Below are 15,127 nucleotides of genomic sequence, written 5' to 3'. Positions count from 1 at the left end.
TCCCATTGCTTTGGCTTGTGGGTAGGAGATTGTGTTTTTTTTTTACTACCATATAAGCCTTGTCTAAAATTTTATATAAATGTGAACCTTGAGTGGTTTTGGGTAGCCTTGGATCAGATATTCTGATATATGTCTGAATTACTAGTCTGCCTGTGAAGCTGGGGACAATGGCTGCCATTCATCCATGCTTCTTGTTGGAATCCATCCTCCCATAACTCTCATTCCTGTTTGGCTGTGTTATTCTTCATGATTATCTCCCTCCCTTTTCACATTGCATCTTGTTTGGTCAAAAATTGTATACTCATCCATTTTTGCCAAGATACATACTTCCTTTCTCTTCTAATTTATTTATTATGTAACTTTTTAATATCTAGCTGATATATACATTTGGAGCTTGCTGTGATATATGGTTTAAATTTAATTTCTACTTTTAGCCATGTGAATACTTATTTTTATGTGCTTTTTGTAAGCAACATATTGTTGACTTTTATTTTAATCTATTTTATTCTCATGTTTTGTGGGCAAGTTGATTACATTCATGTTCACATTTATAAGTGACCGTTATGTATTTCTCTCTATCATATCCAATCTTTTTACACCACTTCCATTTTTATGGAAAAGAAAGTGGTGGAAGAGTAGGATTATGATCAGCTTTGGTGATATGTAATTGGAACAATATCATTCCACTTGACTTTTGCTACCCTTTTTTCTTTACCTAAACCCTTAGCACTGGATTTTTCCCCCTTTTCTTCTTTTTAATCATACCATTTCAAAACACCATTTGAGGTTGGAGTTCATTTTGTTTGCGATTATTCACTTTCTAACTATCCTCCCTCTTAAATTCTTCTTTTCCCTACCCTTCCCCGAAGTGTCCTCAGTCAGAACTCTGTAGTTACCTGTCCCTGACTGAAACACTACTGTAGTCTTCCATCACTTCTGGGTTTTTTCATCTTAGGAGGTCCTTGTTCAAGTCACTGTCACTTCCTTACTCCAGAAGACTTCCCAGCGTAATGCACTGGGATGAGTTTTGAGTCTATCTGTGTGTGGCTTCTCTGGCAGGACCATTCCTCGTTGTCTACAGATTCTAGTTGTCTTTCTATGCAGTTCTGGGCAAAATAAAGTAGCAGGCTGATGTTTCTCTTGGGATTTTTTGTCATTGTTTAGTCTCCTGTTTGTTCTAGATCGTTGCTAAAATAAAAATGGGAGAATTTGTGCTTTGGTATCACCTTTCCTAAGCCGATCATAGCCAGATCTTTGAGCCCTTTTTTTAAGGGAGTGGAATTGTTCAGACAAGAAATTTTCCAAAAGACTTTGTTTACATATAAACAAGTGAACAAAAGTTCTCTTGGTTTCCAATATATCACTGTCTAGCTATTTGAAACAACTTTGTTTGAACCTGCCCAATGGAATTCCTTTATTTGTTTCATAACACTAAGGTGTTGAACCATGCCTTAATGTCTGTTTGTACAGGACCCAACTACTGAGTTGGTTCCCACACAAAGGACTTAATTTTACTTAAAATACTGTTTGTAGAAGAGAAATATTCTTCTAGAGAGGTTTTACCTGATGCCCAGAAAATTGGCAAAGAAACAAAAGACAAAAGTCATCCTTGGAGAGACTATGGAAAGTCACAGATATTAAAATATTGTTGGTGTAGTTATGCATAGGTCCAATCATTCTAAATTCATATATTTTGGAATTATGTGAATGAAAGGACTAAAATATCCATGTTCTTTGACCCAGGAATTTGACATACCCTGAGAAGGTCAGTAAAAAAAAAAAAAAAGAAAAGCTTTCCATTTGGTAGCAAATTATTTATAACAGCCCTCTTTCTATTACCAAAAAACTGGACAGTGAATAGATGCCTATCAATTGAAGAAAAACTAAAATTGTGTTGGCTTAATATAATATTGGTATGCACATACATACACACATATGTGCTGTCAACTTCCCAGAGTTGCAGTGTTGGAACTGAGGACATTTTGGGATTCAAGTGTGTATATATACTTTTTATATACTTTTTCAACAAGGGCTGATAGAATTTCATCATCATTTCATCTCCAGGCTAAGAAAATGCCTCTTCTATCAGACTGCCCCCAGGATTTAGGGCTCTCTATGCACAAGAATCTATCTCCACCTAAGTCTGAGGAGAACACAGTGGGCCTTCTATACCTTAGATTAAATTATTTGCCAGTTTGGGTTGGGGTTTGACCAGGGTAAGGAGAATCAATGTAATCTCATTATCAGAAATGTCCTTCTGAAGAATAACTGAACTTAAAGGCAGGACTTTGAAGGAAGGGCTGCGAGAAGCTCTGAATCTTCAGGATAATGATTATTAAAGATTATTTTTTCATAATACACATATATGTGCTCATACACAATGCATACATACATAAATGTGTATGCATATAGACATGTACATGGACCTTGACATATACATACCTGAATATATGTTTGTTGATGGATATTTAACTTCAGATTTTTTTTCAATGTCAGGTGAACTCCATAAAATAATTTATTTGCTCTAAAAGAAGGATATGCATTAGTGTATAAAGAAGAATAAAGCAGAGGCCATTAATAGTGATGCAGAAATATAAAGTCCAAGTGGAAAATACATTTTTTTCATTCAAACACTTGCTCATCCATGAACTGAATGCCTGTGATTTTATTGTTGGAGGCCAAGTCACAATAGTGGAAGTGCTTGACGAGACTTCGAATTGTTAGAGCTGGTGCAGATGTGAAAGAATTCACTTAGACCTTCTCTGTAGCCATTGGGAGCTTTATTAATGCAAAAGCAGAGGGTCTGAGACTTAGCAAGGAGCTAAATAAAGGCATTGATGCAGGAGAAGAACCAGACTTATGTAAGATGATTTTAAGGTTTCTTATGGGGCTTGGAGGTTTAGGGACAAGATAAGTCTTGCAAGATAAGGACACCGGATAAGGGAGATGAATGACATAAGATAAGGGAGACAAGGGACTCCCATGACCCACGATGGAGGGAGACAAGGAATTTTATGGTCCAGGATAAGGGGAAGTTTTTTGGTATTTCAAGATAAAAGGAGACTTTAGGGTGCCAGGGAAAGAGCAACTCAACCCTTAGGGCACCTTTGTATCAAGGGACATTAGGGCACCTTTAGAGGATAAATCAGGGAAAGGGCAACTCAACCTTTAGGACACCTTTGTATCCACAGTCTTTTCCCATTCAACCACTAGATGGAGGTGGGGAGGGGCAAAGGTCATTGTCTTCAGTAGCTGCTTCCTGCTGAACAGGGACAAAGAAATCTATTAAGAGGCCAAGAATAGCTTAGAGAGGAGTGGTCAGTGGGGGAGTACAAAATATGCTGCCAACTGAGTCCAGGGTGGAGAAAGTCAAACCACTCAGGGACATCAAGGGTAGAGGTTGGTATCCTAAAAGTTGAAAGTGGAATTTCTACAGGCAAGAAGACACAATGTGAACCAGGAGGTTAAACAAGCACCGACCAAATATAAGAGCTAATAAAATGATCAATAACATGGTCAGAATAGGGGAAAGAAGGGAGACAAAACAGACCCCCAGGAGGAAATAGGAGGAGGTATCAGACTGGAGTGGATGTCTTGCATCCAAGAGGATGCCTGTGATATCCTCCGAGTGCTTAAAGGATAAATTTCATTCAGGGTCTTCAGGTAATGGGGGTGGGGAGGAGCTATGGTAAATAAGCTAGTATCCTGGGAAAGATAGTGACACACCCATCAACCATGTACTCTGCTCTGTCCTGAAGAGTTCCCTATTTGAATTAAGGCATTTGACTTCCAGTGCCAAGGAAGTAGGTCTAAATCCATGCACAAGGTGGGAATCAGGAATCAGAAATAGACGTGGTTCAAGGTGGGGTTCAGAACACAGGCATGTCCCAGTGGTGAGGGGCTTCAATGCACAGTCTTCTTTGATCACTTTACTGGCTAATCATGCCTTGCATCTTATCTCACATCTCACATCCTACCTCCTGCTTGCGTCTCTGCCTCAGCACTCCTGTCTGCCTCACCATTCACCCAAATGCTTTTGGGAGTTGGACAAAGGACCTGTCCCTGCCTGAGTAAGGCTGGGGAGGAGAGTAAAATGAGATTGAAGCAGTTTCCAGGGGATGAGGAGAATGTAGAACAGGTATCCTCATTGCACAACCATCTGCAGGTGGACATCTGATAGTCTAGGAGACACAAATCTGACAGACAAGTTCAATATGCAGGGCCCAAACAGAAGGAGTATTAAAAGTGATGTCAGAATAGAGGAAAAACAAAGAAACCAAAAGCCTCATGATATTATTTACTTATATGTGATTTTCTGATCTTATTATTTTCTCCAAAGTTTCCATTCTGATTTCAGTTCTTTTAGGAGGATCAGATGCTATTAAGTATCCAACTCTACACATGTAAATATGAGTAGTAATACTTTGCAGGTAGAAGTTTTCTACCCTTGAGTTCAATAGTTATACAGATAAATTGACTTAAAAGAGACTGTCTTTTACTCCAGTTACCATAAAAGACTTGGGAGTATCCATAATTAATTAATTCCAAAACAGTGCATATGCTCATCCATTAATATTAAAATATTCCATGTTACTTCTATCTATGAAAATGCACAGAAATTTTTTTCCTCAAACTGAAGATGTTTCTTATGTAGTTTTAGTAATTAATAGAGTACCAGCTAGGTCCCTCAATCAGTTGTACCAATATCCAATTATTCTAATATCATTTTGAAACATTCAAGGACCTTATTCCATACAGACATATATCTAAGAACAGGCAGATGACTAGACCAACTACACATTTACTAAGTTTTTAAAGTATAAAAAGGAATTTAATTGTAGGCTGAAGAGCTCAGATCTTAAACACATACTTTAGTACAGTATCACAGATTTATTTCAGCCTTAGTCTATGGGATGATGATTCAACCTTGTGTTTGTACCTTTTGTTCACAAACTTCTTTTCCCTTTGTGTAATTATTTCCATATCATTCAGAAAGAGTGTTCCATTCCAGGGATTTAATCTTTCACATGGCTATACAGGAGGACTAATTTAACCAACTGGGGTATAGAATAATTGCCCATTCAGATTGACCACTTGTCTTGATTAAAGAAATTTGCCACAAAAAGGAAAAACAAGGATATGAGTAGATAAAATATCAGAGGTTTCCAAACACATAGTATCAATTCCACCTCATAGCCCAGCTCAGGAATGGTCAGGTGGGAAACATTCCTTTTCAAAGGAACACAACAGTGAAACTGAGCCAGGAGGATCCCATCCTAGACAGAGACTAGGATTGTCCTTTCAGCTTTCCTGCAGAAAGATCTGTCTCCACCTGTAACAGTCACATTTTTTCTGAGTAGCTTGTCAATAGCTGCCTATTGATTATTGATAGATTTTTCTGATCCATCAGATACCTAAAAACATAGTTCATTAAAATCCAAAAAGGTTTTTTTAACCTCAAATGGCAAGTTACACTATTCAAAAATTTACCAGAACTGGCATCTAAAACTTTAAATTTGTACGTGTGCAAAAGTCAGTTACTAGAGATCATTCCCATATATTTTCAATTCTCACCACAAGAAGTTCCTTCTTCAGGAACTCCATGACTCAAACAAGTTCCCTAGAGCTGCTGGGGTTTGACTTTTTGACTAACTGAGGATTTCTCCTCTCCACACATACACACACAGTAATCAACTACCAGATTTAGGTTTTAGCATTATAACTATAACCAGCAAACTTGCAATTTTCATAAGTGATAACCAAACAATAAATTTTAGATAATATCAATTTCATTTCCAGATCATATAAAATTATTGATAGAAGGATGGGCTGTCTTACCAAGTGCAGATGACTGAGTGGCTTTATCTTGACCCATCCCCCTTCACATTCTCTCCAGGTTCAACTGTGTGCTGAACTTGGATACAAAACGTTTCTTTGTAAAAAGTATTTCACTTTTTAAAAAAAACTTGTAGTTTTCATTCTGATAGTACAATTATTAATCAAACAATGTCTACACAACAAGAGAAATTGTTTTTCCAACAACATAGGTAATATAATCATTAACCAAATTATGCAATATAAGAAAACTAGAAATAATAACCATAGTACAAGTAATAATTATGTATTTAAAACTTGAAACTGAACCAATTAATGACCAATGAGGTTACAACAACTTTGTCAGATGAGCAAATCAAATCTAGATTCATAATAACTAGTGATAACGTTTAATTTCTAAGGTCCAATATTCTTGGTACTTTAAACAAAAAGATTACTATCCATAAATTCACATTTTTTGGCCAACCTAGGGGCAATTCTCAGGGAAGCCCCACTGAGTCTGGCTGCAAGGATCTGATGCAGGCCAGGAGAGAAGAGTGATCCTGCAGTAATGGTAGTGAGGACAGGGAGTACTGAGGTGCAGAGGGAAGGGAGCTACCCACAGTTTTCCCAATTCCCTGGGGATGAGAGAATTGAGAGAATTGGCTTTACACTTCCAGATAGGATGTTGGAAGGTGTGCCCAGGTCCACGGCCTCCAACTGCTGGACCCAGAGTCTGAGAGCTTCAGGACAAGTGTGCAACAGCCTTGGAAATGTCTGCTCTAATGGGACCTGAGAGGCCAGGCCCCAAAAGCACTTCTAAACCTCCCTAAGTTCTTGGAAAGTGATCCTAACTGCAGGGAGAAAGGGTTAGGGAGAGAGACTTACAAAGCTTCTCATCTTGACTGGAGAGGGTCTGTAGTTCCTTGTCTCTTTTACCTTTGAGACTTATCAGACTAGAAAATGCTTATCCTATTGGGAAGGAGAAGAAAAGGATATGGAGAGAGGGGAAGCTTACAGCTGGGCAGTTTTTCAAGGCTCAGAGGGCCATAGGGCACAGAGACCCTCAAACTAGGGTGCAGGAACCCTTAAGGAACCCTTCCCAACATCCCACAGGGGAGGGGAAGGAACAATATAGGTTAAATCAGGGTGCAAGGGAAACAATATAGGATAAAAAGCCCGTTCAAGCAGAGGAAGGTGCCTTTTCTTTAAGTTTTAGAGACCGAATTCCTTACTAAGCTTTTTTTGTTCAGAAATACCCTTCACAAATTTCTAGATTATATTAGGGTCAGGCCATGTTACAGTGGAATACTAGTTGCTTTTCCTTAAGATCTCCTCCCTGAATTTCCCTCCCAGCAGTCTCTGGCCATTTATTCCAGCATACTGGGCCAGAGAGGAGAAAAAAAATGTGATCGACCCATTGCAAGGGTGTCCACTTATACAAGGGTCCACAGTTTGACTGACTGCTCAGAAGTCAGTGGAGCTTCAAATACTATTGGTAGTGTCTGAACACTCCAAGGGTCTCACTGCTAGGGAGGCAGTAGCAGCAGAAAGGTCTGGTCAAGAGAACAAAGAAAAAGGTGCTGACTTGTTTATCCCAGTGGCTAGAAGGTCATTGAAGTCCAATTGATATTTGAATTCCCCATACCAAGCCACCAAAATGATGAGTTTTAGAATTGTTAGAGCTGGTGCAGAGGTGAAAGAATTCACTTAGACCTTCTCTGCAGTTCTTGGGAGCTTTATTGATGCAAAAGCAAGGAGCTGAACAAAGGCACTGATATAGAAGAATCAGACTTTTATAGGAAGATTTTAGGGTTTCTTATGAGACTTGGAGATTTAGGGACAAGATAAGTCTTGTAAGATAAGGACAGAGGATGAAAGACACAGGATAAGGGAGACAAGGGAATCCCATGACCCAGAATGGGAGGAGACAAGGAATTTTATGGTTCAGGAAAAAGGAAAGTTTTATGGTTTTTCAAGATAAAGAGAGACTTCAGTGCACTAGAGAAAGAGCAACTCAACCTTTAGGGCATCTTTGTATCCACATCATGCTGATGCTCCATACATTCTGAATGAATAGACAGTCCTGGGCAGGATTTTATTCTTAAATTTTTCCCTGTATGGCTGCTATCCAGTAAGAAGGTATTATGGCTTTTGTCATGGGACTTAATGTTGTTGTTCAGTCATTTCAGTCATTCCTGACTCTTCATGACTCATTTAAGGTTTTCTTGGCAAAAATACTGGAGTGGTTTGCCATTTTCTTCTCCAGTTTATTTTATAGTTGAGGAAACTGAGGTAAACAGGATGAAGTGATATGCCCAGGGTTATATAGTTAGTAAGTATCTGAGGCTAGATTTGACTTCAGGTCTTCCTGACTCCAGGTCGGGTGTTCTATCTACTGTACCGCCAGAGTACTCCATCTTGGCTTTACTGTAGCAATTAATAATCATAGACAGCGTTTATATAACACTTTAAGGGTTTCAAAGTGCTTTATGTATGCTATCTTATTTAATTATCAGAAGATGCCTATGAAATGGGTGATATTATCTATATTTTATAGATGAGTAAACTGAGTTTAAGGGACTTGCTCGGTATCACACAACTAGTATCTGAGGCACTAGTGTTCAGAGTGCCTACTCTATATTTGAAATTGTAGTTAAATATTGGCATACAAATGATTGACATTTTTTGCATAATAAAGTTTCAATAAATAGAACACTATTTGCATAATAAAATTTCAGAAATAGAGACATTATATTCAACAAGTACTCAGGAAGTGGAATATAATTTTAATGGTAGAAAGGTGTATCCACCTGATGTAGATCAGCAATTCCTTTGTATTTTGAAACTGTTCTCTTCATGGTTACTGCTAATCTCTAAATTGCCAGATCTAATGGCCTCTTCTTGAATTTCATCTCTAGAGTCTTCTACAGTCTTTGACACTGCTTTCTCCTTGATACTGTCTTCTCCTGGCTACTCTCTGCTCTCTAAATTTTCATGAGATTACATTCTGCTCTCTCTTGGTTCTCCTCCTAACTATTTGACTGTTCGAAGTCAGGTTCACTAATTAGGGGTAATCCCTAAAGGTTCTGTCCTGGGGCCTCCTCTCTTTTCAGTTTATATTTTCTTGCTTTGTGATTTCAGCAGTTCCCATGGGTCTAGAAAATATCTCCATGAAAATGATACTCAGATTTATTTAATTAAGCTCTAACCTTTCTCATAAATTCTAGTTTCTCATCATGACCTTCATGTTGGACATTTGAACTGGATGCCTAGTCTCAAAATCACCAAGTCCAAAAGAGAGCAAAGGATCCCTACAGATTCTCCCCACTTCTAAACTTCTCTGGACAATGATACCACCATTGTCTCAGTTACTCATAGTCTTGATGTCACTCCTCACTTGAACTTATCCCACAAATACAATCTGTTGTCAAGTCTTGTTTTTTCTACCTTTACATCATTTGTCATATATGTCTCCTCTCCTTGTTATTTAGTTACTTCAGTCATATCTAATTCTTTGTGACACCATTTAGGATTTTCCTGGCAAAGATACTGGAATGATTTGCCATTTCCATCTCCAACTCATTTTACAGATGAGGAAACAGAGGCAAACGGGTTGAAGTGACTTGTCCAGGATCATATAGAGAATGAATACTTGAGGATGGATTTGAATCCAGGAAGATGAGGCTTCCCAACTTTAGGTCCTTTACTTTGCCTATTAAGCCACCTAGATGCCCTAACAACTTGGTATGGGTCCTTATCATCTTATGCCTAGATTATAGTAGTAGCTTTTTCTTCAGTCTCTGTGCCTCAAGTGTTTTCTCACTCCACTCAGTGACCAAATTTATTTTTCTGAATTTCATTCGTAGGCATTTAATGCTCCTTCTGCCTCTTTCCCAACAATTCATTGACTCCTTATTAAACAGAGGAATAAATACAAAATCTTCCATTTTGATTTTCAGATTCTTCACAACCTGGTCCCCTTTACATAAGCCATATTCTAGTGATGCTAACCTTGTCATTGCTCCTTACACACAGGACTCCATCTCTGGTCTCTAAGTCTTTATACAGGTTGTTCCCAAAGCCAAAGATATTCTTTCTCCTCATTTTAACCATCTGACTTCCATGAATTTCTTCAGGATTCAGCTCAAATCTTATCTTCTGTAAGTGGCTTTTTTGGGGTCCTTATCTGAACCTCTCCACCAGTATACACACAGTTAGGACCTTCCCTCTGAGACTACCTCCCAACTTAATTAAGCAGGTGTCTATGTATATTTTATTTATATAAAAATATATATGTATATTTAGCACATATTTTGTATTCACATAATTGTTTTCATGCTAACTCTCTGATTAGAATGCAATTAGAATGTGAACTCTTTCAGAGTAAACACCCTTTAGCTTTCTTTCTATTAGCACAGTGCCTGGCACATAGTAAGTGCTGGGTAAATGCTTATTGACTTACTGACTGACTTACCGAGTTGCCTGACTTTAATGAAAGGTTTAGTAACTTGTCAGGGATATAATAACTAGTATATGTAAAAGGTAGGACTTAAAAATGCTTCTTCCTTCCTATAAGGCTTTCTGAGTAGGCTACCTCTCAAGTAAATAAATAGATGATTTATGTTTTGTCCATAATTCCTTCCATAGTAAGAGCACTGGGCTTGAAGTCAAAGATCTTGGTTTGAATCACTGCTCACTGCCTTTCTACAGCACCTGTGTTGTTTAGAGAAATCACTTAAGCTTTTCATATGTCAGTTTCTTCAAATGTAAAAGCAAAAGAGTTGAAACAGATGGTCTTAGAGGTGCCTTCCAACTTAAATACATGATTCTATGATCCTCTGAATGTTTATAAACTTAAGGTAGACTAAAGTAGAAAAAACAGGTAGACACTAGAAATGCATTTCTACTCTCCCTTTCCTTCTTTAGTTTCCTTTGCTTTCCTCTGCCCATGCTTTCTCTCCAAATAGTCTCAAATTTTCTCCTCTTTATACATGCCCATTGAAACTCCTCACTATGTTTTTCCATAATTTTCCTCTTTGACTTGAAAAATTTATTTTCCTTTTTTCTGCCTGTGATGTTCTATGTTTTACAAAATTTGAATAAGACCTCAGTAGGTTCTGCCCTAATTCCTAATCCAGCAGTTTAAGGGTAATCAGAATGCCTGAGAAAAGCCTCCTCTATTCCTGTTATTTGCAGTCTGCAGGATACATTCTTGATGATAGTTCCACAAATCAGAAATAAGTACTATGGTTTGCATCATTCATTCCTTCTTTTTCTTCCTTCATCAGATCTATTTAAACCAAGAGTGCATGATATTATATTGAACTAGGCATTATGAAGGCAGATTTCAAAAGCAGTTATGCATGATTCCTGGCATTCATGTAGTCCAAATATTTAGATAAATTGTATATGCATATATGTGTGTATGTATAGCCATATGATAATTTGAAAATAATACGCACAATACAATTTAAGAATATATGTAACTTAAAGATCACATAATTGAGGGGTAGCATGATGTAATAAACAGAGCACCAGAGTTGGAGAGATGAAGTTAAAAAGTCCACTTTTAACTTACTAAATTTCTTGCTATGGTCAAATCACATAACTTTTTTGGACTTCAATGTCCATGCCTATAAAATTAGATAATATTGCTAGTGGTATTTATTTATAGACTTATTGGGAAGTTTAAATGATATATTATTTGCAAAATATTCTGCAAATTTTAAACATCCATATAAATTTTATTATTATTATATTTTTTACAAAAGAATTGGAAACAGGTTCATATGATATATATAGAGATAGTCTTGTAAGTATGAAGACTTCGGTTGAAGTCTGGATTCTTATGAATGCTGTCTATGTGACCTTGGGCAAATCATTGAACTTAGAGCTCTACGCAATTTTCAAAGACTTGAAGTAAGAGAAAGTGCAAACCTACTTTTTAGAAAGAAGTTTCCTCATGCTGGATGGAGCTCCATTTTTTGATGTAATCACAAGGTCCAACCTAATACTCTATTTTTTTTGTTATTATTACCAATTATAGAAAAAATGTTCAATCATGATTGGATTAAATTATTGTAAAAAAAATTCTTGAAACACTGGGTGCTTTGAACAATAAAAACACAATTGAGACAGTTTTGGGGCACAACCCAGTTACATTCTAGTAGGGGAGCATACAAATAATTGAAACAGAAAAAAAACAACCACATAAATAGTAAGTACCCAAGAAAATATAAAATTATGAGAGTTTCAAAATGGGAAAAGTTACTTTTAATTGGGAGGATTTAGGAAGAATTCATGGAAGATGCTTCATGTAACTAGATTTGATAAATGGCTATCATTTTAACAGGTAAAGATGAAAAGTTGTGTGGATATTTTAGCTATGAGATATGATATTCTAGATGTAAAGGATATGAAAAAGGAGATCAAAGCTAGAAGAAAAGCATTTGGAGAAAGAAGAGCACTCCAATTTAGTGTAGAGTACTTGGGACACACAGTATGAGGCAAGCTTTAAGAATTTTAAAATACTTTTACTGGCGTTCAAGTAGTCTGGACAATTGAGATTCACTGAGAATTTTTGGATTCCTACAAAATGAAAATTGTTATCTATTATTGGGTTATAGGGTATATTAGATGGGGGAGCACTGGAAAATGGACTAATGTTAGATGACATGCATCATAAGTTAAAGGAAATGACAAAACATCAATAGGGAATAATTGCAATAGTTCCCATTTGTATAGCATTTTAAAGTTTATTAAGTGCTTTGGTTACAACAGGTCTGGAAGGTATATTGTAAGGACACGTACTATTATTTCTGTTTTATAGATGAGAAATCTATGACTCAAATATAAAATAGTTTATCCAACATCACACATCTAGCCTGTGAAGAAAAAGTTTTCATTTGAGGACATTCTAGAACTCACATAGAACTGTATGAGGAAATGTACAGAGAAGGAAATGAACAAACTGTATAAAAAATGTTAAAGAGAAAAGTCTTATTAAGATGGAAGGCCCAAGAGAGACATTAGTGGGGTGAGGGCAGGGAAAAATAAAAGGGAAAAGAGTGTCAACATCATATTGCAGTTTTATACTTAAAATATAAATAAAATTTACATTTCAATAATAGTTGCATATGTTTATATAATTTCCATGAAATTAAATAACATGCTTCCCTTGTTAAAGACTGTTAACCTACCTCTATCTTCTGGGAGTTTCAGTGTTTCTTCAATATTTTAATGGCTTGTGGTTGTCTTGATCAGTGGATTAAGATAATTTCATAATTAATTAGAGTTATTGCCACCAATTAAATTGTTCCCCTGCAATATAAACATCTTTCCGTCAGGATTTTAGCCCTTCTGATTGATTCCTAGAAAATCTAACAACTAATTGAAGCAAATTTGTTAGACATACTACATATTTCTAAAAAATTCCAAGTTAATGTATATCAATTCCACCTTCTTACAAATAAATACATTTTTCTCCTAGTTTATAACTAAAAAATTTATGTACATTTAGAATACTAAAATTTAGAACCAGGATTTAAAAGGCCATCTTATTTGGCTCTCTTTCAGTCACCAACACACAGAGATGTGTGTATATATATATATATATATATATATATATATATATATATATATATATATATACACACACACACACACACACACACACACACACACACACACACACACACACACACACATGCTTGTGTATATACACATAATGTATATGGACACATATATGTATAATTATACATGGAGGGTTCAAATTATGTTTTTGTTTCTACTGTTTATCCTAAAAATATATCAATTCTCTTGAGACTATGCTAAATGTAATTGATTTAGGCACATGGTCTACACTTCTTACTTCTTTTGAATGTTGTTGCATTTTTCTCTAAAGGGAATAATGTTCTATAATCATTTTATATTTGATATATGTTATATGACTGAAAAATAAAGTAATGAGGTCATGAAAACAAGAATTAGAGTTTTGTCTTATTTTCGTAGAATGTGAGAGCTGGAGAACAGCTATTCAGTTTACTGGTGAGGAATATAAAGGACCAGAAAGAAATGACTCAATGGGAGTGATTGATTTGCCACCCTTCACATCTCTTCTCCTGTTCTCCCTCCTTAGTCATGCCCTGCTCTGAAAGTGACCCTGGCCCTCTCTCCCAGAAAGTGGCTTGGCTTGTGCAGTATGAGGAGATCCCTATGAGCTTCTGCTTCTCCTGTCTCTAGGGGCACCCCACAGCCCACTTCAAAGTGTTGGCACAGACCTGTACAGTGCCTATGATTATACAATACTAGCCATGGAGAAAGCCCTTGTGAACACAAACATTCAAATGCCTTTTCCTCTTGGGAGTTATGGTAGAATTGCTCCATGTTATGGCTTGGCTTCAAAACATTTCCTAGATGTGGGATCCTGTGTCATAGATGAGGATTACAGAGGAAATGTTGGTGTTATACTATTTAACTTTGACAAAGAAACAGTTGAAGTGAAAAAGAGTAACTGGTTTGCACAGCTGATTTGTGAACAGGTTTTTCATCAGGAATTTGACCAAGTCCAAGGCTTTGATGACACTGAACAAGGAGCAGGAGGTTTTGGTTAGACTAGTTATAATTAAATTATATAAAGAGCAGATATAGCAGTTTTCTCCCTGAAACAGTTAATAAAATGAATTTCCACTTAAAAAAAGAAATGACTCAATGAAGTATGACCTTTTTTTGATGTTAGACTTGGTAACAACTATATTTCTTTCTTATTATACAGGTTGACCAAGGAAATTAATAAACCACCCAAATATCCAATCAATTAACAAATCAACAGGTTTAACTATATTTCAGCAAAACTTTTGATAAAGTCTTTCATGTTATCCTTCTAGAGAAGATGGAGAAATCAGGATTATACAAGAGAATAATTTAGGGGGAAATGGATCTGCTGGAATGACTGCATCCAAAGAGTAGTCATTAAATATTCAATGTTAACTTGAATAGAGGTCTTCAGCAGCATGCTCTAAGTAACTATATTTGACCATGTACCATTAAAAATTTTTCTTATCAATGACTTGGAAAAAGAAACAGTTATGTATACGATAAATTTGTAGATAATATAAACCTGGAACGGATAATTAAAGCATGAGATGACAATGTCACATTTCTAAAGATCTCAGCAAGCTCCAAAATTCAGCTGAATTCAATGAGATAAAATTGAATAAAGAGAGATATAAAGACTTATATGTGAGTTAAAGTACTCAACCATGTAAGTACAGTATGACTCAGGTGTGATTTGATGGAAGTTCTGAAAAAT

The 15,127-nt window shown here is 36.4% G+C and overlaps 1 protein-coding gene across 1 annotated transcript; it reads left to right on the top strand.

Annotated features, from left to right (window-relative positions):
• Nucleotides 1–14,129: 14,129 nt before the first annotated feature.
• On the top strand, nucleotides 14,130–14,429 carry LOC140512194 (deoxyuridine 5'-triphosphate nucleotidohydrolase, mitochondrial-like). The gene has a single exon (XM_072621450.1). It carries the CDS (start codon nucleotides 14,130–14,132, stop codon nucleotides 14,427–14,429), a length of 300 nt encoding a protein of 99 aa, XP_072477551.1.
• The last annotated feature ends 698 nt before the right edge of the window (nucleotides 14,430–15,127 follow it).

Source organism: Notamacropus eugenii, chromosome 6 (assembly GCF_028372415.1).
Source record: "Notamacropus eugenii isolate mMacEug1 chromosome 6, mMacEug1.pri_v2, whole genome shotgun sequence".
Classification (NCBI taxonomy): Eukaryota; Metazoa; Chordata; class Mammalia; order Diprotodontia; family Macropodidae; genus Notamacropus; species Notamacropus eugenii.
The sequence above is the reverse complement of the archived record's forward strand: the minus strand, read 5'-3'. Positions and strand labels throughout refer to the sequence as shown.